This window comes from Python bivittatus, unplaced genomic scaffold, assembly GCF_059951505.1.
Source record: "Python bivittatus isolate LINGU-HERP-01145 unplaced genomic scaffold, Pbiv_v1 ctg000850_np1212, whole genome shotgun sequence".
NCBI lineage: Eukaryota > Metazoa > Chordata > Lepidosauria > Squamata > Pythonidae > Python > Python bivittatus.
Window position 1 is genome coordinate 42,480,172 of NW_028277112.1, and position 24,646 is coordinate 42,504,817.

The window sequence follows — 24,646 nt, forward strand, 5'->3', positions numbered from 1 at the left end:
TGGTCAAGAGAAGAAGACCATCTGGCACGACACTTGGCTTGACCTTCTGGGACAATTCCAGGAATATAATGACTCACCAGATGCTCCTGCATAGCTGGAGTCTCCAGCTGCAAACAGAGTGGAAGATGGTCATTTTCTGGATGTGGTAGTACCTTGAAGTTCTTCACCAGGTGTGTTAGATTTGAATTGACTAACATATAGTTAATAGTGCTTTTTCTGTTCCCGGCAATAAAAGTGAGTTCACCTGGATAGGTCCACTTGTAATGGAGCCATTTAGGATGAGTAAATTAAATTTATTTGCCAACTTGGCGAGTCATAGTCCAGCGTAGTTAGATTTTTTATCACTAGAGAGTCTCACCAACACGGTAGGGTGTAGATTAGGCACAACCGAAGGGGGATGCTGATGGAATTTGGAATATAGTGCATGGTTGTCAGTGCCTAGCCTAGCATTAAAGTCACCCCCAAGAAGAACCATGGCATTAGGGAATTCCAAAAGAAGATTACCAACATAATCCTCTAGTTCCAGCCAACTTGTGGCAGTTTCATTTTTCCGCTTTGGACAAAGATAAACATTAATAACTAACAAATGCATACCACCTATGTTCAAAAGTATCGCCATGGCCATTTGTTTAAGAGGGGAGATAGGTATAGGGGCAACTCTCAGGGTGGTGGAGATGAGAATTCCCAGACCACCTTTTAGTCGCCCCAGGCTTTACCTTCAGTTGCTTCCAATTTATATGATTGGAACCCATTAAATAGGAGATCATCAGCTGTCCAAGTTTCCTGCAGCAGTAGAACATCCATGTCTGACAAAAACTCAAGATGGTTGAAGCCATTATTGCGATGCCAACTGGCTAAATTCCATGATATAATCTTTAAGGGGCTTTGTCTTGTACCAGTCCGTGTGCTGCGAAACCATCTGTTAAAGGACTTTCCCTGCCGGACTCCTCTCTCTGTTCCATCTCATCAGTACATCTATCTTCTGCAAGTCCAGGATTGGGTGTATTGGAGGGTTGCTCATGAATCTGGGCCACTGTTAATATTTTTTTTCTAGTAACTTCCTGTTGCTTCTGGAAGAAATTGAAGCTTGCACTATGCGTACTAGGGACTTCTGACTCCAATGTTGTAACCGGCGTTTGTGTTTTGTGTATCTTTACAGCATCTTTATCAATGCTGATGGGAAGTTCCACTCCACCTACGCATTTACTTTGATGTCCAAGAAGGGGGGGATTAACCTGCATTTTGCAGAGTTCTAGGTTTATAAGTGGCTTTGCTGCATGACATATTGACATCAAGGATCTCCTTAAATCATCTAATTTCTTAAGTATTTCCACTTGTCTGCTATCGGCAAGGGCACCGAAGGAGTTAATTAGACTTTCTTCTAATGAGTCAGCAGGCAGCTGTGCATAGGTAGGACAAGTGGGTTTTTGCTTTCATCATTCGTTGTCCCAGACTCCACTGGTGGAATAGCCTTGAAATTATCTGAAGTAACCTTTCCACTACATATTACAGCTCCATCGTTCTCTCGGCTGCACTGAGCTGTTAAAGAGCTAATTGCCCCAGAATGAAAGACCCGGATTGGAAATATTGAAAAGGATTTCAAAAAGGCTTTCATTTTTAGGAGCATACTAGGAATCACTGGCTGCCCAAATGTCAGCAAAACCCGCTTAAAGCTGCCTCTGGCTGGTAGCCATTCTATCTTATGCAAGTCCAGGAGCTGTTTTTCACAGCTTAATAACAGACTTAATGATTTGGTGACTGTCCTTTTGGTCTCCCATTTGCCTCTATTCATACCGATGTTTAAAATTTGAAGTGTTCTCTTGTTGGTTTGTAAGTAACAATTACTTATTACCGGTCTGTCCCCCTTTTCACCTGAATATACAAGGCTGTTTATCTTTACCTTGTCCTCCCTGGCTGGTCCTACTGAGGGATTTGTTCTGAAACAAGGATCTTCCTTTCCTCTGATGAGTGTTTGCAAAGGGCATTTTGGAGGTAGATTCTTGGATTTGTCGGAGTACTCAAATTGCTTCTGATGGTTTTTAGTAAATTCTATGAAGGATTCTTTTAAGGCATCTACTTGGTTTTTGACTGTGGTCAATAAGTTGAAAATTGAGAGAACAGTCTGTGCCGTCAGCAAACTGTGTCTAGATAATAATCTACAGTGTTTTGATCTTTCAAATTTTGGAGGTCAGAAGCTCCAACTCCCTTCTGGATAAACTGTTCGGCAGCTGAGCTGACAGCAACAGCCTGTGAAGAGGGGGCATTTTCTATCAGGGAAGAGGTAAGCTCCACCAGTTGCTGACTCTCTATCTCTGCTTGTAAGTCCCACTCTAATGGATCGTATTTGTCCGATAAGTGAAGTAGGGAGGAATTACTTGCCGAAGAGATACGTTTATTGGTTATAAATTTATCTACCTTCTGTTGCTTCAGAACTCTATAAAGCATTTGAACTGTAGCCACACCAAAGATTGATGCTCACTGTTTCATTTCCTAGTCTCTTTGTCTTTTTCCCTGCTATTGCCTAGTGAGTTGATGCTTGCATTTGTCCATCACTACTCCAAGATTCCTTCACTGGATACATAGAGCTATTTCAGATCTCAACTCTAAATATGTGAAGCTGTGATTTTTCTGGCCCCAGTCAGTGTTAACTTATACCAGTGTTTCTCAACCTTGGGAACTTTAAGAGGAGTGGACTGCAACTCCCAGAATTCTGGGAGTTTCAGTCCACACCTCTTAAAGTTGCTAAGGTTGAAAAATACTGGCTTATACGGTAGTCAAGTTGCCATTATACTTATTTAATATCACTTCTGCTGACCTCAGAACACTGAGCATAAGAAGCAAGAAACATCATTTCATCAGTGCTCTTCTCTAAGTTGCTAGAGGTCCTGGAGTCATGATGATCCCTTATCCCCATTCCACACGAAGGAACATAAAATAAATTGCTTACACAAGCACCATCCACATTCTTACTTCATGTATTTGTCCAGCCACCTTCAACAAAAGCATAGCACTTGCTACGATGGGGATCTTCCTAAGACACTCTTCCTCCTACAAGACCTCCTAGGCAGTTGAAATACTATCTGGGGGTGTGATGAGGCTTGAGTTTGGACAAATGCCCACAAGTTCTACAGAACCTCAACATTTCAAAGAAATGCTTCATTTTGTTATGATTTCAAACGTCTGGCAGCTGTGCTTGAAATAAATTGGCTGATCTGGTAAACCCAAGAGGATGATATGAAATCACACAGATGTGGAACTAAGTCTGAAGAAGTGTGAAAAGCCTGTGCGGAAGGAAGGGTCACTCCATTCAGAGAGATCCTCTTGGACTCTGTAAGCTCAATAGTTTTCATCACCATCCTGAATAATTTAGTGTCATTCACAATTCTGGTTACCTCTCCCCCAAGCTAGGTTCAGCCTTTTGCAGTCTGGTGCCCTGTAGAAGCTCTGAATAGATGTGTTGGGAGGGTGCCCAGTGGGAATGTTTGTGCTAAGTAATGTGTGAATAAACTGAACAGTGCAGTCTCACCAAACTCTGTTGCATATCTAACATTGACCATTGTATATGTTTTTAAAGCCTTCACTGTAAAAGGGAACATTTGCTAAGCTCTTTCTCCTTCTCTTTGCAAAAACCTCACCAACTCATTAAAAATCTAACAATCTCAGTGTTATAGCAGCCATAGCATGTGTCTCTTTGGTTCTCTCAACAGGAGGTATGTTGGGAAAGCATTTCATTTGGGAGTCAATGCTTCAGTGCTTCCAGAAAGTGGGGCATTCTTTTGATCTGAAAGGCATAATTCAGTTTCTAAAGCGATAAAGAACTAAGCTGTTACAAACTTCCATGTAGGCCTTATATTAAATAACAGGTATTTTGACACACTGTGAAATGAAGTATGGACCCTGAGAATTTGCCTCTGCTAAATTCACAATGGTGTGATTCAAAGATGACTGCGCCATTTGTCACAGTATCCTAAGGAATGCAGAACAAATCCCATTTGCCTCAAATATGCCTCAGAAGCAGCTATAGCATGTCTATCATCTGGTTTTAGATTATATCTGCTTCCTATTTCATATTCAACAGCTTAGTTGTAACAATATTTCATGATTCTGTAAAAATGAATTCAGCAGTGGGAACAATTTAAGTAATGATTAAATTGAGAATACGTTTTGGGATCTTAGACTTAAATGGCTTGGCTGTTTACCTTTAGATAAACAAGAGACTGGTACCACTTTGTAACTCTGAAAATCAGTGAGAATGAAATAACAGACATATGTATAGTAGGCCCATCAGAAAGTGCCTTATGCTGAGTCAGGCCATAGGTCAACCCAACTGAGGAAGATTAACTGACTCCAGGGTTTCTGACCCACCTGGAGAAGCTGGAGCTGAATCTGATGGCTTCTGTATGTCAGAACTGGGCTCTTCATTGTGCTCAATTAGTATTGAGCCAGGAAACCCCCCCTAGAGAGAATTGCTCTTGCCCTAGTCTTTGCACATGATGTTAGGTAAGCCATTGGTCACTGGTCAAACCGTTGTAGTGGTCTCCTCCCTAGAATATGACCATGATAATAATTTGCTTTAAAATGTATGTATGTATGTATTTTTCAAATTTATGTATGCCTCCCATCTCACTGTACAAGTGACTCTTATTTATTAATCATTTGTAAAAGAAGAAGAAAGGAGCAAACAAGCAAGGAGAAGGAGAAAAGAAGAAGAAAGGTGATACACAAATCAGCTATGGTAATAATAAGGATTTACTGTAAGGATTTCAGAACTCTGTCAAAGTGCCTTGAACAGTGTTGTCCAAACTTGGCCACTTTAAGATGAGTGGACTTCAACTCCCAGAATTCCCCAGCCAGCATGAAGTCCACTCATCTTAAAGTGGCCAAGTTTGGACAGCACTGGCCTTGAACATTCTAAAACACAATTGGTGCGATGCATTCTTCTGAAGTAAAATCTCCCCATCGTTATCCCACTCACCTTCCTTTCCACCCCTTAAAATGAGGAACATTTCAGTTTCCCACTCTATTCATTCTTCTCACCACATTTTTTCAGTCAATCTGGGTGAGAAAAAAGCTGTTGGGTCTCATCAGCACATTAAGTGTTTCATTGCACTGTGTACAGTATAACTCTAGGGTGATTAATTAGCTGGAGTACTTCAGATCTCAGAAACACAGTAAACCGTTAATGTAATTGAATTTTACAGTCAGCACAACAAATTAAGAGAGAGAAGCAACCCCCCACATAACAACTTTTTTTTTTTGCAGTTCATTAGCTAAGGCATAAATACTCCTGAACACAAAGTGGCCAAATGGATCTTCCTTCTAAAATGGAGCAATGCTGCATTTTTACACAGCACTTCAGATACGGTACAGTTAACTGTACTGTATAACAGTATATCTAGATCACTTCTTTCTTTTAGGTTAAAGCTATTTTTGTAGATTTATTTTCTCTTAGTATTATGTTTTTGTCTTCCCATGTACATTGTTTTGAAGGTGATCCTCGTGTTAGTAATTAGTCAGATCAAGGAAGAGTTAATAGGATATTTGGATAATGTGCTACTGGGGGATTAGCTGTTTGTTTGTGTTGGTAAGGAAAGGGAAAGTGTCAGATGAGGGTGTTATGGGAGGAGAGTAAGTTGATGGTGGCAAAACACCAGAAGGAATCTGGCAGCAGCAATTCCAACTAACACATTTTATGCAAAAGCATAAGCTTTTTGACTACAACATCTGATGAAGAGAGCTGCAGCTCACAAAAGCTTACGTCAAAAGCCAGTGTGGTCTAGTGGTTGAGGCCCCAGGCTAGAGACCAGGAGACTGTGAGCTCGAGGGCCACCTTAAGCATGAAAGCCGGCTGGGTGACTTTGGGACAGTCACTCTCTCTCAGCCCAACTCACCTCACAGGGTTGTTGTTGTGGGTAAAAGGAGGAAGGAGTATTAGGCATGTTCGCCGTCTTGAATTATTTACAAAAATAATAAAGGCGGGATAAACAAATCTAAAAGAAGGTACTACCAGACTCTTCCTGATTGTTGATCAGATGAGGGGCGGCTTCTAGACTAGGACACAGAGCATTGCCAGTGTGCCTATGGGACTTCCTTGAAGGGTATAATGGCACTCAAGTGAGCTGGGTGATATTTTTGAGGCTAATCTGTACAAATTGCTGTGGCTTGTAAATACCATTCGTTAAAAAATAAAATTCAATAAATATAGGAATAGATGATCTTTGTTGACTTCCCAATTTTATTTAATAGAACAGGAGAACATTTTGCTTCTTCTAGGAGTCTTCATGCCCTCTCCCTCTGCCACTCCTCCTCTTTCTCCCTGTCAGCCATCCTGTTCAACCAATGGGCTTATATGGGACAGAGGAAGGTATCATTCTTGCTAGAAGTCTGATCTCTTGCAGAGGGCCTTGGAGGTAAGTCTGAAGGCCACGTGAATTCTTGTGAAAATCTACATACAGTAGGTCTCCTTGTTGTAGGACATCAATAGGGCTCCCCCCATTCCTAATTCTGCTTACCGTCATTGAATATCGCAGCAAAAGTATTCGCTATACTGGATATCAAGGATATTAATGGGGTGAAGGGATAGGAGAAAAGATTTTTAATTGATAAAAAATAACAGCTTCCATACAAATTGATTTCTACAATGTGGTTCAGTCAATACATGTTACTTTAAGAAAGTTCTATTGATTTTAATGGGTCTTATTTCTCAGTAAATGAGCATGAAATTGCAGCCTTAAGTCCTTCTTAAGGACTTAACCTGCTTAACTGTGAGAACTTTGAATCAAATTATTTTTGTCAGCAAAAGTTTGCTCTCTTTTCTTGCACCATCATGTACAGAAAGCCTCCAGTATAAGCATCTCCATGCATTAGGACTTCAATGGTTTTGAGATTTATCAGATGATTTGATCTGTCCAGGGAAAAATGGAACTGGCATGCTGATCAAATGTTTTCTAGTAAACTTAATATGCACAGTGCTGCAGAAAAGTGTTTGAGTTATTTTATTATCTCAGAGGATGACTGCGTTCTGGTTGAATGTGCTGGCCACCAAACATTGTTTGGAGAGTGTACAATTTTTAGAAGGACTCCTAAAGCAACAATCAAGCCAAAAAGAGGGCTTCAATGAATGCCTTTCCAACTTTATATGAAGGTCTCTTGGGCCATATCTAAGGACGTGTGATGATTAATAGCAGGGAGTTTGCCTGCTGCGCTTGATCCAGAAACCTGTGGGTTCTAATCCTATTTCAGCATTTAATAGGCCAAGCAGAAGTTGACTTATCTCTATGTACGTTTCATTGATTTCCAAGGAAGTTACCACCAAATAAGTGTGTGTATGGGATTGCAGGCTAAATTACTCTCGTTAGGCTTTGCTAGCCAACTCCCTTGAAGAAATATAATCAAGAGTGTAAAGCACCAAGTGTCAGGACTTACCATGTGAAAATCGAACCATATGATTTGTTGTACATCAACCATTATTGGGCTATGCACTGATGAGCACAGCCTCTGATTCCCATGTGTGAATTTTAAGAGCAACCCTTGATATTGCTTCATACCATTTTTCACCTTCCTTTTTGTCGTTTGCCTTCTGTTCTCTCTCTTAATTGTGCTTGTCCTGTTGAGGGCATTTCCCTGGATAATGAGGTATCATTGAAGTTTTCCACTTCTTGCTCTCCACTTCAGATCCATCTACCAACAATTGCTTTTTGCACAAAGCACCCCACAGCTGGGGGAATGCAATTAAACCACCCTCTCACACTGTACAGCACCATCTGCCTTGTCTTTGATGCTGGAAAGACCTCATCTGCCCAGTCACTCCATGTTTATCTCACCTGCATTCACTTTTCTTTCTTGCTTTCTGAAGTTATGCTGGCTTAGATGGGGTTTTTTTTTCCTCCAGGAATCGTGTCTCTTGTATACCCTTATTCCTACTTCAATGGAATCTGGCCAGCATATTTTCTGCTGACTTAAAGCTGTCTGAAATCTCTCTTTAGACACCTTATTTTCCTTACACTCAGAAAGCGACAAGCTATAGCTTCAAAGTATAGCACACAGTTCTGTTAACAATTACGCTAGTTCATACCCTGATAGAATTCTTCACTCTTTCTGCTCATTTGGATGTCACACAGACACCCCTTCTGACGAACACATGTTAATAGACGGGAAGGCAAAATGCAGGTCATCCCCAGCATACCAAGTCCTAATGAATCCCCTGTGCGAAATAGGTGAGTGTGATTGATTAAAGATTGCACTGGAAGAGGGCTAACCCAAGGCCAACATGGCGTAGTAGTTAGCATGTTTGATGAGCACCAGGAAGCCCAAGCTTTAAATCTCACTCCTCCACAGAGCTATCTGGATGACATTGGGCTATTCGCTAGTGTTTAGGCTAGCCTACCTCTAGGGTTGTTGTGAAGCGGAGGGGAAAATGTTTTCTGTTATCTTCAACGGCTGAAAGAAAAGTGAGATATAAGTACACTAAATCACTGCACAAAGCATTTGCTCTGAAGCTCATGAGGAAAAGAATGAGATGCTTATTTTCATGTAGCAAAAAAATTCAGACTGAGCATGATGCTTGGTGATTTCATGGACACGTCCGTGTAGTTTTCTTGGCAACAGCATTGAAGTGGTCCACAATTAGGCTACAGCTCTGATAGTTTCTGATAGTCTCCTAACCAAGTCCAAACCAGATATAACCCTGCTTAACTTTCTGGTATCAGCTAAAATGCAGCATAAATACTCTATATACCATGTTACATACAGACAGTCTCCTACTTGCGAACTTTCGTGTCACAAAATTCACAAAATTGTTTCACCGATACAAACAAGATGGACCTGGAAGTCAGAACAGGAAGTCGGACTGGAAGTCAGAAGAAGGTGGGAAAGGGTTAGTGTGCAGCGCTTCCTGCCTCACCTTCTCCCGCTTTCCGTTTGTATTGGAGGTTTGCATTGGAGTTGGAGTTCCCAGAAAGGGTTAGTTTACGCGGTGCACTCCACTGCTGGGTGAGGCAGGAGGGGGGGCAGTGGCAGAGGACAGGGGAGAGGGGGTGGAGGTCTCCTGCCCCACCCAGCAACAGAGCGTGCCACGCCCCCCTGGCTCATCCTTCGCTTCCCTCTCCTCCACTCCCACTCCCTCTCCTGCCTTACCTGGTGATGCATTGGCAGCAGAAGACAGGGCTCCTTTGCCCACACTTCTGCCCTGCCTCCTGCCTCCTGCCTCCTCCTCCTCTTTTTTTTTTTACTTTTTACTTGGTTGGACTTACAAACAAAACAGACTTACGAACAGTCTCTTGGAACGTAACCTGTTCGTAAGTAGGGGACTATCTGTATAAAAATGTCTGGAGCTTCACTTGTCTTGTCATGGCGGCCACCTTAACTGTTCTTACTATCCCTTTGGACACCTCTGTTCTACAGCTATTCCTATCCCATTGTATCTTAAAGAAATGAAACATAATTCTAGTACCATGCAATTTTGATACTTTAAGTGGGGTAATTGCTCCTACAAAAATGAAAAGAAGGTTAAGGTACCAATCACCTCCTCTTTTTGTCAAATCAATTAAGGTTTTCTTGTATTTTGCTACAAATCATACCTTTGGCCACTGCCTCTCCTACCCATCTAATTGGGCCAAGTTAACCTTCTTTCAGGACATTTCCACTAAATTACCCCATCTACCTTCTATTTACTGTGCCTCTTTTCCCAATGTTATAATAAGCACAGATGTAGAATGATACACCTAATTCAACTGTGTGTGTGTGTATAGGTGTGTGTGTGGAGAGAGAGAGAGAGAGAGGGAGAGAGAGAGAGTGTCCCTGTATTGCAGCTCAGAATCTTGCTAGTTATTGTTCCTTTAAATGGCCAGTTCCCTGCCACCCCATCCTTATTTTGGAAAGCTCGCTCAGTTTCAAAAAAGGTTTGTGACGTACCAGAGGAGGGTGCTTTTCCAAGGCTGTATTTGGAACAGAAAGTTATTTGCATGGTTGGTTCCTTTGAAATCTTTCCCAGTCAATAGTCATCTCCTTGTTCTGTCCCATACTCCCACTTACTTTCCTGCCCCCACCCTTTTGAATGACGTTCTCTGTCCCTCAGTGTAAGTTGCCTTGTTGTCAACCATCTGCATCTGATCCTTTCTTTAATCTTCCATTTCCTGATGAAAGGCTAAGGTGAACTCCCAGATCATACTTAGATGCTACTGAAAAAAATTGTACTCCTGGTGATATATGGTCAAAAACTCATCCTCTTGGCCTCATTGCTCTTCCAATCACATTCCATTAAACTCTTTAATTCCAGCCAATTGTCATTAATCTAGTGTCATTTTCTACTTCCTTCAACCTTGGTGAACACAATAATTTTTTGCAGTCCATCCATCAAGAGGTTGCCTTCCCAGTAATCCTCTCCCTGGAATGCAGACCACCATCACAAATTCAGCAAGATTCTGGAATAAGTTTGGTTATTTATAGCAGGTATAAGCAACCAATAAACTACAGCTTCTACAAAAGCTAAACATCAGGTTATCTACACATGTACGCCCCCTCGCTTCTTTCTCTTGCCCTTCTGCAATGGACTACTTAGATTCCATTTCTGTTGCTGGCCTGGCTGCATCTGGACAATGTTTACTAAGCAGTTAGTTCTGGTTCCAAGCTCCTCATTTCCCACTTTCTCCTCACACTATCTTCCATCCACATCATACACTTAACACATGAGTTTCTGCTTCTTGATCATTACCTCAAGGAATAATCTGCTTTGATTTGGTACAGAACTGACTGAATGGTTGTTTTTGCTATCCATGGTACTCTGTATTATAATGTTAGGGTGGTTCTGCTCCTTCCTGAGAAGATGGATGGGGAGAAACAAGTTGAAGTTGAATCCCAGCAGAACTAAATTGCTGTATAACCAGAACCCATCTGGTGCTCTGCTCTACTGATAATTCTAGATGTGGTAGCAGTCCTCCTAAAGGAGCAGGTCTGCGACTTGGGGAATCATTCTAGAGTTATAGCTGCTGCTTGATAGGTAGGTGAAGACCACACCTAGGGATTCTTTGCCCAACTTTCACTGGTGTAGCAGTTGTGACCCTTGCTGGGGAAAGAAGCCCTGGAAATAGTGGTCCATACCCTTGACACCCCCTGATTAGCTCACCGCAATGAGCAATGCATGAGGCTGCTTTTCAAGACTACTCAGAAGCTGCAGTTGGTACAAAATACAGTAGCCCACTTATTCATGAGGGAGAGCTACTACTTGCACATAACATCCATGCCACAGGTTCTATGTTGGTTACCAATAGGCTTCCAAGTGCCATTCACAGTGTTGGTTTGACTAGAAACTGCATGTGGCTTGATGCCTAGGAATCTGCAGAACCTCCTGTTTCAGAATCTAGACTCCACCAATTTGTTTCCCACATCCCACGTAGGAATGTTGAGGAATCTCCTTCCACTGTGTGAGATTCAGGCAAGAGCAAGAAACCAGCACGTTTCTGCTGTTGCCCAAATCTTCTGGCAAAGTTTCCCCCAGGAGATCTGTATGCTGCCTTCTTGCCTAACATCTAGGAGAGCTGTGACCACAGAGTAGTTTAGATCTATATTGCTCTGAATATTAGTCATAAGCACCATACCACACAGAACTGCATTGAAACTAATACAATGCTCATTTACAAATAGCCTGAAATTAAACAGACAGCGGAGCATTGTTTTCTTTAATCCTCATGAGTCAAAAGAAAAGATTTTGGGGGGCTTTTAAGCTTTTTTAGGTTGGCTGTCTTCGTATCATAATATTTGTCTTCTGATGGATTGCTTTTACTCTGGTGGGGTATAATGGCTATTGGATTGGGGAAAGCCAAATGCAGGTCCTGATTCAACCATTGAACTCACTGAGGGATTTGAAGATTTTTTCTAAACTCAACCTATTCTAGCTCCTAATACCCTTCCCCAAGGAGGTATAAATGCAATAAATAAATGAACAAATAAATAAAATTATTCTGTTTATTCTGTTTATTAGATTTGTAAATTACTTGGGGATTTCTTGCCTTTAGAAGTGATATAATTTAAGACTCAGAACTTGGACTCTTGGGATGATCCTGGATCGTACTGTATCTCCATCAAAATGTGATCTCAGAGTTTTCCCGCTCATTCAATAAAATCAGTCCTAGTTCTCTGGACCTCAAATAAAGAATTCTGTTCAACTTTTCTGTTATGCAGATATTTGCACTTTCCTGACTTGACTTTTAAAAACTAAGTTCTCTCTCTCGGTTGGTCTTTCTGCATCTCCATGCTTGTATTTACCTGACATTTTCAAACGATCCTATATTAAACCCAGAGATATGCATTCAGGAACGAGTATTGGCATTTGTGGATTTAGTGGTTAATCCTCCCCTGATAACAGCATTCTGTACTTTTCAGCTGACTGGCAACCCTGGAATGTCCTATTAACTCTCAGCCTTAATTCAAAACGAGCCGCAAGTTTCTTCCTTGCTTTCTCCCACGTGGCTGTTGGCTCTTTCTTCTGATTTGTTTGTTTGTTTTGCGTCACCACGTAGATAGCAGACATTCTTGGGGAGCTCTCATGCGGTGAATGATAGATTCCATGCTTCCTGACAAGGCTTATTTAAGACCCTCCCTCCCCCTCCCCCGGGCATTGGCCGGTTGTGTCTACAGAAGCACCTGCACTACTTTTCAAAATAAAACCTTTGAAAATAAAGGAGGGAAGTTGTTACAGGGGTAATCAAGTGGCATCTTGTCCAGGAGAAATGGGCAGACTCTCTCCTTGGCTCTGGGGTTTTGCATGCCGAGAGCCGGGGGGAGAACTAATCTGTGTGCAAATGTTTTCTCCCCTCATAATGATGAAACTGATATAGTTCAAGATATGTGCAAATCATTAGATTTTAAATTTAATTACATTTAATAATATTTTGCTGTCCTAGCAGGTTCTATTGGACTCCTGAACAAAGCTATTGTTATTGCCAGATTGCTCCAGCATGGCTGAATTTTTGTTCATTTTAAACCAGCAAGGGCAGACTTCATTGGGACAGAACATGGTGGTTGGCCTGGTGTGGCCTGCTGAGAGTCAGACTCCCAAAGTAGTGGGTGAGGCCAAAAGGGGAAGTGGCCTACCTGGAGTAAAACACATCCCATTCCAAAATTACATTTACTATGACATATTTTTAAGCAATTAATTTCCTGTATTGGTTGATCAATTTGTTGAAACCCCATTGTTCCTTTTATACTTCCTGGATGCTTTTAACTACCCTCTGGCCCTAAAAGAGCAGCTTTCCCCCCCCCTTAATATCTTGAGCCAATAGTAAAATAAAGAAAAAATATAGAACGCTTTTTCATCATTCACTAATGAAATTTTCCAGTGACAGGCGAAGTGGCAGTCACCTGGAATTGGCATTGATATGGTTTGCAGCTAACATCTGGCAGCCAACTACAGAACAGAGCCACCACGTTTGAGGGGCAAGTGAGAGTCAAGCTCAGAGCCTGGAAAAGCTGGTAAAGGTCCATGGCCCAGCTACAGTCCCCTTAAGGCAGTCTTTCTCAACACTGGCAACTTGAAGTCTCTGGCCCTGGCTGGCTGGGGAATTCTGGGAGTTGAAGTCCACACATCTTCAAGCGGCCAAGGTTGAGAAACATTGCCTTAAGCTATCTGTAGGATCTGAATGTGCCATTATGTTGTACCTGGAATATCTTATTCCCAATATCAGCAAGTCATAAGTAGTCCCTTTATCTACATATTGCTTTTCTATATACATTATAGTTACATAGATGTCAGAAACACAGCAAAAGGAAACTATCCATTCTCTAACAATACAAAGTTATGCCATCCTCCTTTCAATCCCAACCCCATGCCAAAAGAAAAGACCATCCTAGGAACATTTTGCATCTGAATGGGAGGCAAAAATCACACAAATTAATTGCAAGACAGAATTAAAAACCTCAGCCTACAGACTGAAAAATAGGAACCAAACAAAAAGGTCAGGTGATCAACATCTTATCAAGTTCTCTGTTGTTTATTCATGGCAAGTGTTCAGGAGTTTGTGCCAATACATATTTGACATTCACTCCAACCCATAAGTCAGATTTAAGCTACCGCAGAACCTAATACCCGCCAAGCAGCTGCGGAAATGCATGGAGGAGGGGAGAGGAGAGAAAGAGAAAACCTTCACGTGACAGAAATGCATACCAATATGGGGATTTATCTAGAGAACATGCCACTGAAATCAATGGGTCTTAAACACTTTTACAGGCCAGTCTTACAAAGCCCCATAAGCAGCAGAAAGACTGTTCATAAAAAGTTTATCACAAAATGCTCTCTTCTCTTTGAGGAGGGGCAAAACAAAACACACGACCATATGCCATACATATGTGATGTTCAGTCTCTGGGATCTCCACTTAAAATAATCCCAGGAACAGAAGCAGAAAGAGTCCTATCCTGAGAGTTTAAAGCAGAGGTGGGGGATCTGTGACCTTCCAGGTATGGGTGAACTACAACTGCCAGCAGTCCAGTCGGTGTGGCCAGTGGTGAGTTGTTCAACATCTGTAGAGCCACAGGTATTTCTCCTTTACAGATACAACTTGCAGGCACAGAATCACTAATGGACTGTGATAAACGTGTGATTACAAGCCTAAAGGCAGGTACATTAACATTCATGAAAAGTGTTGCTTCCTTGAAGAGGTAGACTACTACAGCTGGGATGAGAAACATATTTTGTCTGAAAGCTGAATTTTGTCTGAGCAAACAGATCAATGACCACCTGATAACAATGCCTGGGGTCATAGGCCAATGGCCGGGTCATCTTACTTACTACAGTAAACTATTCCGTATTCTGTTCCCAAAGGAACCTGGATGGTAATTGTACAAATTAAAGTGGTGTGCATATTATGTTGTATTCAGCCTAATATCTTCTCCCTCCCCTAATCAAAGCAATAAGCAAAAAGCTATACATAGCATCAGAGTCCACTGCGTTGAATTGAGTACTAAAAGTTTGAGATAGGTGACTTCTAGCTTTTGAGGTATGACCAGGCTTAATCCACCTTCTGTCCTGGCTGTTTTAAGGACCAGAACTTGACTTAGAAACAAAAGAATTGTAAGATTCCCAGGTTAAGGGTTCTGCATCCGGTGTCCCTTTCTCTGTGTCCAGCGATAAGATATATGTGACACAGTTACTTTGTATTTCTAGGTCAGTGTTTCTCAACCTTGACAACTTTAAGATGTGTGGACTTCAACTCCCAGAGTTCCCCAGCCAGCATCCTGGCTGGGGAATTCTGGGACTTGAAGTCCACACATCTTAAAGTTGCCAAGGTTGAGAAACACCATTCTATATGAATCTGAATCTCTGCACTACCACTGAACTAAATATTTGGAACCTTAACAAAAATTGGTGTTGGCTTTGCTCCCTGTCAAATCTGCTACAGCCAATAGAACAGCTCTAAAGGCATGGATATATCACACTTCAAGGAGGAGCAGAGGAAACTGGGGGAAAGATGAACTTCTCCCACTTATATTTGAAAAGAGGGATCAGTATTGTCTTATGGATGCCACCCTTGGCTCTCCTGTGTTCTGGAAATATATTGAGAGGATCCCAGTGGTGATATATTGATTTTTATTAGTAGTGATATATTTATAATTTTAAAAATTATTATCCAAAGATTATTGGCTCCGTAGATCTTCACGTCACAGATAAAGGGAGCCAAAGCTAAAATAAGATAATAGCCTTTAAATCCCCTTCTCTAAGTACTCAGTTCTTCCCTGTCAGCAAGATTAAAGCGATCAACAGCAGTGGCTCCTTCCCTGCCCCCCATTCCCATGTCTGCATCCCATCCTGAGTTTTAGCAACAACTGGAGTGAAGAGTGACTGGGGAAGAAATGTGAGGCTGCTGCTATAGTAGCGAATACTTCAAGCAGGAAGAAGCAGAGCAAGAAAGCTGTGGCGAGAAACCCATCTGAAAACCTTGGTGGTGGGATAGAGAGTTTCACCCATGAGGCATTTTAGTCAAAGGAAGCGACTTTCCATCTCAGATTCTAAAGCACCTGAGACCCCACTGGAGTTGTCTGCAGAATGCAAGGAAGCAGAGTGTATAGACACACTAGGTGCTACTCCCTGTGGATTGCAGTTGTCCCAGGAAACTGAAAAATGCTACTCCTGCTTGGATGAGGAAGAGGAACAGGAGGAGGAAGAAGAGCAGAATAGACTCCTTTCAATGCTTGCATTTGATCCCGCTTTTTCTTCTGGAACAACAGCTTCCCCCTCGGTGCTCAATGTTAACGTTGGTGGCCGAACCTACCACCTGACTTACCAAGCAGTGGCCACCTATCCCACAACCCGCCTTGGACGCTTGGTTACTTCCACTGATCGCCGTTGCCAGCTAGGCCTCTGTGATGACTATGCAGCTCAGGGAGATGAGTATTTCTTTGACCGAGACCCTGCTGTTTTCCAGCTGGTCTACAACTTCTATGCTTCAGGGGTGTTACGGGTACAAAATGAGCTGTGCCCCCGCAGCTTCTTGGAAGAGTTGAGTTACTGGGGGGTCCGTCTCAAATACACTCCCCGCTGCTGCCGTATCTGCTTTGAAGAGAGATGCGATGAGCTGAATGACCAGCTGAAAGTACAGCAGGAGCTCCGTGCTCAGGCAGCAGCCCAGGAGAGTGAGGATCTCTTCCGCCACATGCGCTACGCCACACAACGGTGGCGCCTTTGGAACCTCATGGAGAAGCCCTTCTCTTCCACCATGGCCAAAGCTATGGGACTTGCCTCCAGTTTCTTTGTTCTCATATCTGTGGTGGCACTTGCTCTCAATACAGTCGAGGAGATGCAGCACAAGGACAAGACCACTGGAGAGATGCGGCCAGTGTTGGAGCACGTGGAGACCTTCTGCATTGCCTTCTTTACTCTAGAGTACGTACTGCGGCTGCTCTCTACCCCTGACTTACACCGCTTTGCTAGTAGCGCTCTCAATGCTGTGGACCTCATTGCTATCTTGCCCCTCTACCTTCAGCTGTTGCTAGAGCTTTTTATCGATGAGACCCAGGCTCACGGGCGAGGGTCCCAGCATGAACATGAGATTGAGAAAGTGGGGCGAGTGGGAAAAGTAGGGCAAGTTCTACGCATCATGCGTCTTATGTGCATTTTTCGTATTCTGAAGCTAGCCCGCCATTCCACAGGGCTTCGAGCCTTTGGCTTCACTTTGCGCCAGTGTTACCAGCAAGTGGGCTGTCTCTTGCTCTTCATTGCCCTGGGCATCTTTGCCTTCTCAGCCATGGTCTACACAGTGGAGCATGATGTTGTTAGTACAAATTTCACCAGCATTCCTCAGGCCTGGTGGTGGGCTGCCGTAAGTACCACTGTACTCTTTGAGACCTGACCCTCACTTCTTGCTCTTTATTTAGAAAAAACTGCTTGTTATGAAAGCAGCAGGATATGCCCAGATTTTGAACATCTGTTCTAAATCTTTGGTTTTAGAGGAGATGTAAATGCAGACAACCCACCCCACTACCCACTGTAAGCTTTAGTACATCTGTTTCAGTAGATCAATCTGTAATCAGTGAAGCTCAGCTTGAATTGGATGTCTTTTTGTGGCAATGCTCTGCATGGGTGGTCTTCTTGCGGTGCTCAGGGCTACTCCTTGAGAAAGAAGAGGAAAATAGAAAGGAAAACATATTACAAGCCTGAACTTCGCAGGGATTTCTGTATGCTTTTTTAAAAAATTGGCAGAGATTTCTGTGTGGCAACTGATAGCTAGCTGTTACTTATTTATGGAGATAGTAAGGATGGCTTCACCCAATAATGTACCAATTCAATAAAGAATAAGTGAGGTTGATGCCTACAGAACATGTAGAACTTGCAGGTAAAGCTGGATGTTGCCTCTTGTCTCTGAAGAATCAGGAGACAGACAGATAACACAGAGGTTCTTCAAGAGGTTCCCCAAACAACTGACAATAGAACAGAGCACGAGATGAGCTTTCTTTTTATTTTTATTAAGCCAGCAGCAATGACCAAAAATAACAAAACGGGACAGCTGGCCGGCTCACTGGATTGTAATGCGATACAGAGTTTATAATTTATAGATCTCCTGCTGAAAAATAGCACAAGCCACCACTAGTGATGGAAAAATATTGTATTCCCAATAGTCTAACTTGCTAAATCTGGAGTCTTGGATAAACAACACATGGAGAAAGGTGCGTGCTGCAAATTTCTCCATGATCTTTTGTCTCAGTTGTTCTCTGCTGAGTTGCCAGTGTTAATCACAAATTGAAACTGGGCTTACCGTCTTACATCAAGAGCTGGGTGGGTGGATGTTCTACCATATATCCAATGTTGACTTTGCTCCATATGGTGCAATATGCACGCATTGCGTGTGATAAATTCTGCATGGGATTTGTACAGCTTCCTACATATACTTCCTGTGAGGAAAAAATGCCTTGTGTTACGTTGATTTACCCCTTGAATTGAAAAATAAGACTGCAGTGTAAGAAAATTCAGGAAAACTAACATTGTCTGTCAGAAAATGTAAACAGTTCCATAAACAGATGCATCCAAGGTGATTACAAAAGTGGAGTGGCTCTAGAATCTACTCCAGGAGTTGTCAAGCCAATTTATGAATACATAGCCTACTATGGCACATCTGGAAAATATCTCTGCTCACTCTTTCCCTCTGAAGCTAGAGGACAGCAGTCAAAGTATGCACCATTGTTAGGTTTTGCTCAAATGATTGTGGACTGACTGAATATTCATGATCATCCATAATCTGCTTAATAATATTACATAGAATCAGGATACTAACCTAATAGGAAACAAAGTATTTGCATGAATAAATCCTTAAGATGAATGGGTTTTGCTATGGTCTAATACTTGCTGGTGATGTAAAAAAACACTCTGCAACATAACTTATTCTGCACATGAGTTGTATATGGAAGCAATTCTTCCTCCAACAATCCTCCTAGATTGCCTGGAGTAGCAGCTGTAGGCAAGATTCCTGATTGTCCACAACATGTAGCTGTTTTGAGTTTCATTCAAATGAGCCCTGACTGCACTAGCTGTGATTTTGTTAGATAACTGAATACCATGCCACGATTCCTTTCACATGTTCCTCTAGTAACAGACAGACTCATTCTCTATAAAGCAGAGGTGGGGAACCTGTGGATCTCCAGATGTCATTAAATTACAGCTTGCACCAGATCCAGCAAGTATGCAGAGGAATAGCATCAGTGGTAGCGCAGCAGCAACCAGAGACTACGGGCTCCCCAACCTTGCTATAATGCAAGTCCATACAGCTTCATAGGCATCAAGTGGAAGCCTTGAAATGACCCATAAGTCATGACATCATCATACAAATGATGCAAATTACACAATGTGTCAGTTGTGATGTGGCAGATGCAAATTACACGATGTATGTCATTGGCATGGCGATGTCACAACGTGTATGTCACCTCCCTTTCATGGACACTTATGGCTGTAGGTGCACCAGGATAACAGAAACACATATGCAGGAATAATTGTACAGGTTTTTTCCCCACCTGATCTGTGCCTGGCTGGTTATGATGAGAAGGGTCTAAATCCTGTGCAGAAAAAATTATTATTTTTTTTTCCTTTACCTGTTCACATTCAATTAGGTAAAGAATTTATATTTAAATTGGTTTTCAAAGGAGAAGGGGTGTTTAGGTGAAATGTTTAGATTGTGTTCTTGTACTCATACTTTATCTATCAACAAGCTAGCCAAAGGGCATCAGGGTCCTTTTCTCAAGGTACGGTCATCTTTCCGGTTGGCAGTTCCCGGGCTTCTTGTGTTTCAGTTTCAACCCAAGGAAAGACACGATGCGGGAATGCGCCGCATTGGGCTTTCTCAGACTGGGAAGGGTGAGGAACCCATATGCTTGAAAGACAGGTACAGAAATCAAAACCACGTACAGTAGCACTGAGGACTACCTCTAGTCATTTTAAATTCAACAACTCTGAAAAAAAAAGACAGAAAAAATTAAAAATCCTGAAAAGGAAGTAGAAGAAGCCTCTTTCCTAGAAGAACAGCCTTTGATCTGTGGCAAGGCACAATTCAAGCCTGCTTTAGAAAGGCCAGCATGACTGGCATCAGGTCACTGTAGTTCTTGCATTTCCACGCACGTAGCAGTTGAGGAACGTAAAGAAGCTTCCACCCCAGAGCGCGTACAAACTCTAATCACATCTATAATTCAGAGCAGTATTTTTCTTGATGATCTGCTTTTCTATTCCAACTGTATGTAGCATGAAAGACAGTGAAATCAAATCAAGAACAAACACAGAGCTTCTCTCGTATGCTACCCGGGAAAACACATGAGTAAAAAATGCCATCCTGCAACCACTGGCTCCTGTCAATAATACGTCTCCCTTTCATCTTGTTGTTTATTTTCAGAGCTGTTTCTCTCACATTAACATTCAATTCCTGTGAGTCAATTTCCATTGGACCCCCAGACTAATTGCATTTATATCACCAAATATACCAGGTGCACCCTACAAATAAGCCATGGCTAAGGGCTTATGCATCTGAAAAGTCATACTTGTTGGAAACAATAGCAACAACCACAACAATAAAAAAAATGAGAGGAGGAGGGAAAGGGGCAGCATTGGGCCTGGTTACTCTACCCCTAAACCCACATGCAAATCACCTCCATGGGAGGATGTTCAGAAAGCTTCCAAAGGGTCATGTGGCTATGACGGTTTGTCACAAGGACAGAGTTTGGCACCAAGACTCTTTCTCACCAGGAAAGCAAGAGAGCATTCAAAAATGATCGCAGGAGGGATATGCACTGAACTACTTAGGTGGGTTTTATTTTTGTCAGCGCGTGTCAGACAACGCTCTTTATTCAAGGCTAGAGGTTGGCTCAGCCCTGGATTAACCATTAAGCAAAATAAGCACGTGCTTAGGGCACTGAGGGAAGGGAGGGCACCACAGAGTCCCCCCCAGCTTTCACAACCTTAACTCTTTCACTGCCACACTCAACTTTAGTTTTCAGCACTTACTGAATCAAAATGTCAGATAAGCAATGGAAGGGCTGAGGGGCACCACAGTTGGGCTGGGCTTAGGGCATCAATGGGCCTTCATCTGGCCCTGAGTTTGCAGCTTTTTCACAGCTGAGGGCGACGTTTTCTTTTTAAAATTCAGCCTCCAAGGCCTTCAGGGAGCCAGATGTATCACTTTCAGTATCACTGAAAGGAGAAGACCTGGTTTCTTTGCCCTTTATCCTGGCTTCAAGCTGAGACTTATTTAAAGCTTAATGCCAGAGATGTAATGCTTATTTGTATGCATAGTTTTAAAAAACAGAAAAAGTGCACAGCTGGATGTCAGTGTTTTGACACCAAATTTTAGTGGCAAGGATTCGGGGGAAGGGAGTACAAGAGGTTCAAAAACAAGGGGGAAAGCTTCTGGCACCATTCCTGTCCTAGAAAACAGAGCCAGTGTGTTTCTGAAGCCTCCTCTCAGGAGCAGGCACCAGACAGAGCCTGAGGCAGGCAGAAGTCCACCCTTGAGATTTGCTGTCTCATAATATGGACTACCCTGGGAGATGGATTAGGAGTCTGTCTTAGCAGGCTTTTGTAGAGACCACTGTACAAGGGAAAGTTCTAATGCAACAAGGTTGGACACCTTTTTACCATTTTAATAATCCATTGATCCTCAGCATAAAATCCACTTCTTGATCTTCTGAATAATTTCCCCCATTTATTTATTTACTTAAAGGTAAGCATTTCTACTGTGGGATATGGAGACATGTATCCGGAAACCCACCTTGGAAGACTGTTTGCGTTCCTCTGCATCGCTTTTGGGATAATTCTGAACGGAATGCCCATCTCTGTCCTCTACAATAAATTCTCAGACTACTACAACAAGCTGAAAGCATATGAGTATACAGCTATACAGAAAGACAGAGGAAAAGTGAAATTTATGCAACGAGCCATGAAGAAAATGTCGGAGTGCTGTGGAAAGAGATCAGCCCCATTACCAAACCACAGATACAGTTAATACTCTGGAAAGAGCAGAAGGATGGAAATGTACCTAGATATGGTATTAATGGGTTCATTTAAAAAAGAGAGAGAGATTTGCATGCAGTTCCTCTCTCTTATTAGTTTGGTTAATAAAGATTCCAACTCATATTCAAACAGCTGATAATGGTTTGGGATTGGGATCCAACAATTGATTCAAGGAAGGAGATACTAAGAACCAAGATAAATGTTGTGCAGTGCCAGATGTTTGGTCTGCAGATACAATCTGTTTAATGAGTACTGACACCTCTACAACATGATAGATGTTGTAGAAGATTGTCAGGCAGAAATATGTGCATTTTACCACACTACTGAGATTGCAAAGAAAAATGTTTGAAAGCACTTTTGCACTACTCTTCCATAGTCCAACATATCTGGAAAGCACCATGTTGAAGATTAGTTTAAACAAATAAGGAATGTCAAAGTTTTCCAGACATTCAAATTCACATGCTTTACATATCTACATTCAAAACAATAATGTTAGAGCCAAGACAGTTACTTCCTTTTCTCTTTCCCTTAATTTTCTTAATGTAGAACAGATGAACAGAGGTTTGGTTTGCCGGGGTAAATTTTAAAAATAGTTTTCTAAGTAATAAAACACCAATATTTACTAATTGATGCCCATATGTAAACTAAATGGTGGTACAGAAGTAGTGAGAAAGTAATGTAACAGCATGGGTTATGCCAAATCAAATGTCCAGCTGAAGTGTAAAGGCCTAATAAGTGTAATTTTGTCATCCAAACGTATGATCCATACATCTTCCAAATAATGACTTAACATAATTCACTTTAATTTTTCAATCTGTTTGGTTATATTTGTTCCTTGGCTTTTATATAATATAATATTACAGAGGAGTCAAAAGGCATGTCAGCTTTCCCTAGTTGGCACCCTCTGTCTTTTTTTACCATAAGTTCCAGAATTCCCAGCCAGCATGGTGTTTGGTCAAAGGGCAAAATGAGCATCTTGTAGAGTAAGGCTGCTAAAAAGAGAGCTCAGCCCAGACAGGCTGTTGACTTCATCACATATATTGTGCAGCTCGCAAGCACATTAAAAAGGGAATTGAGGCTTATTCCTGATACAAAAGATCTAATTTTGGAGTTATTTCTGGAGGAAATAATTTTGGGCACCCTCCTGGCATTGTATAAACATGGCATCTAGACTCCTGGCTGAAGAATTACACCTGTACTACAGTTACTGCCAGTTCACTTCCAAGATCAACTCAAAGTGCTGCTTATTACTGTTAAAGCCCTAAATGATGCCACATCAGTTTGTATCAGGAAATGCTTCAGCAGAGCTGAATCTGCTTCTCCAGGCTGAGAAGATCATCCATAGAAGGCCTGCTGAAAGTCTCCCCACTTCATGGGGGTGAGACTGCAGGCCTTCTCTGTGTTAATCCCCACTCTGTGGAATACCCTCCCCCCAGAATTACCTGCAGACCCCACTTTGCTGATGTTTTGGAAATAACTCAAAGCAGTTTTATTCCAGTAAGCCTTTGGCTCCAGTTAGCTGGTTGGAGGGGGGTGCTTATCTTGAGTTGTTTTTCCTTTTTGATGATGCTTTCATTGTGACTTCAGTTCTTTTTGTTTTAGTTTGTTTTAGTTATACACCATCCAGAGTCTTCTGTGACTGTGGTGGATTATAAGTACCAATAAATAATGTACTCAATAGTCCTCTCAATAAATGCACAGGTCATACTTCTTCAGGGGCTGTGCTGGCTAGGTCCAGCATATCTATGTTGGAAGGCAGCTATGTCTGAAACAGAGTCCTCTAAATATTCTGAGACACCAAGTTAGAGCTCAGCACGTACTCTTGTTAATATGTGGGGAAGAAACCACATTTTGAAAGCAAGAAGGTAGAGACCACAACGTTCATACAAATAATATATTCAAATATTATAATGGAGATTGCAACGTATAACCTTGTATCAGAGAAGGGTTTTGTGTTTCTGTATGGGTTCTCCTCCCTACCGTTCTTTAGATGTATGAGCCTGTTTTCATCTGCAACCACCATGGTCTCTGGGCTTCAAGGCTTGGATCAGTAGACAACACATCAGAAACAGCCTAGTTAAACAATTGAGAAATGGGGGATGTAGTGAAGATTCAGCAAACACAAATTTGTTCCCGGATGCCATCTCAGAACTCCCAGGCTGAGATTAATTAATTGTGAGACATCATTTGTTTTGCTGAACATTTTTAATAAAACGAAATGTTGTCTGCCCTGTGCCTGCTGTTTCTACTGAATTATGAAAATAACCAAGCCCTCTGCTTAGGATCCAACTGCATCTCTGCATTTCTGTCCCTTAAGAAAACTGATTCAAAATCAAAAGAGCATCCATCTAAGCTGCCACACAGCGAAGTCTGTATGAATATAGTACAGCACTTCAAATGCAAATGCTATTGTTTATTAATCAAAGAAGGAAGATGGTTCTCTGCAGAAGTGTCCTCAAGGTGTAGTCAAACAAGTCAAGCAATTTCACGTAATTGAAGCAATGCACATGAAAAACAGGAGGAGTTTTGATCACATCATTGTGTCATCATCTTGACTTTTTTGAGCATACCCTGAGGATACCCCTGGTTCTTTGTGTTAGACTTCTTTCTCATTAGCCATAAGGCAAGGTTTCTGGGATTTGTTGAAAAAGTTTCCCATTCTATTTGAAATGGGA

At 41.9% G+C, this 24,646-nt stretch overlaps 1 protein-coding gene across 4 annotated transcripts; it reads left to right on the forward strand.

Annotated features, from left to right (window-relative positions):
• Positions 1 to 2,198: 2,198 nt before the first annotated feature.
• On the forward strand, positions 2,199 to 24,106 carry KCNV2 (potassium voltage-gated channel modifier subfamily V member 2). 4 transcript variants are annotated; one of them, XR_015793734.1, is made up of 2 exons: positions 2,199 to 2,281; positions 21,682 to 21,775. XR_015793734.1 is itself a non-coding variant. In XM_007423384.3 (2 exons), the coding sequence occupies exons 1-2, from the start codon at positions 15,955 to 15,957 to the stop codon at positions 21,961 to 21,963; spliced, it is 1,635 nt and encodes a 544-aa protein (XP_007423446.2). In that variant the 3' UTR covers positions 21,964 to 24,106. The 4 variants fall into 4 exon arrangements, 1 of the variants encoding a protein (XP_007423446.2); XR_015793735.1 differs by lacking the exon at positions 2,199 to 2,281 and adding an exon at positions 14,380 to 14,496 and having other exon boundaries at positions 21,682 to 21,805; XM_007423384.3 differs by lacking the exon at positions 2,199 to 2,281 and adding an exon at positions 15,955 to 17,307 and having other exon boundaries at positions 21,682 to 24,106.
• Positions 24,107 to 24,646: the final 540 nt, after the last annotated feature.

Excerpts from the sequence above, each read along its gene's own strand:
- KCNV2 (XM_007423384.3), top strand. The coding sequence starts at position 15,955 with ATGAGGCATTTTAGTCAAAGGAAGCGACTTTCCATCTCAGATTCTAAA. Across the intron at positions 17,308-21,681 it reads AGGCCTGGTGGTGGGCTGCC|GTAAGCATTTCTACTGTGGG; the intron begins GTAAGTACCACT and ends ATTTACTTAAAG.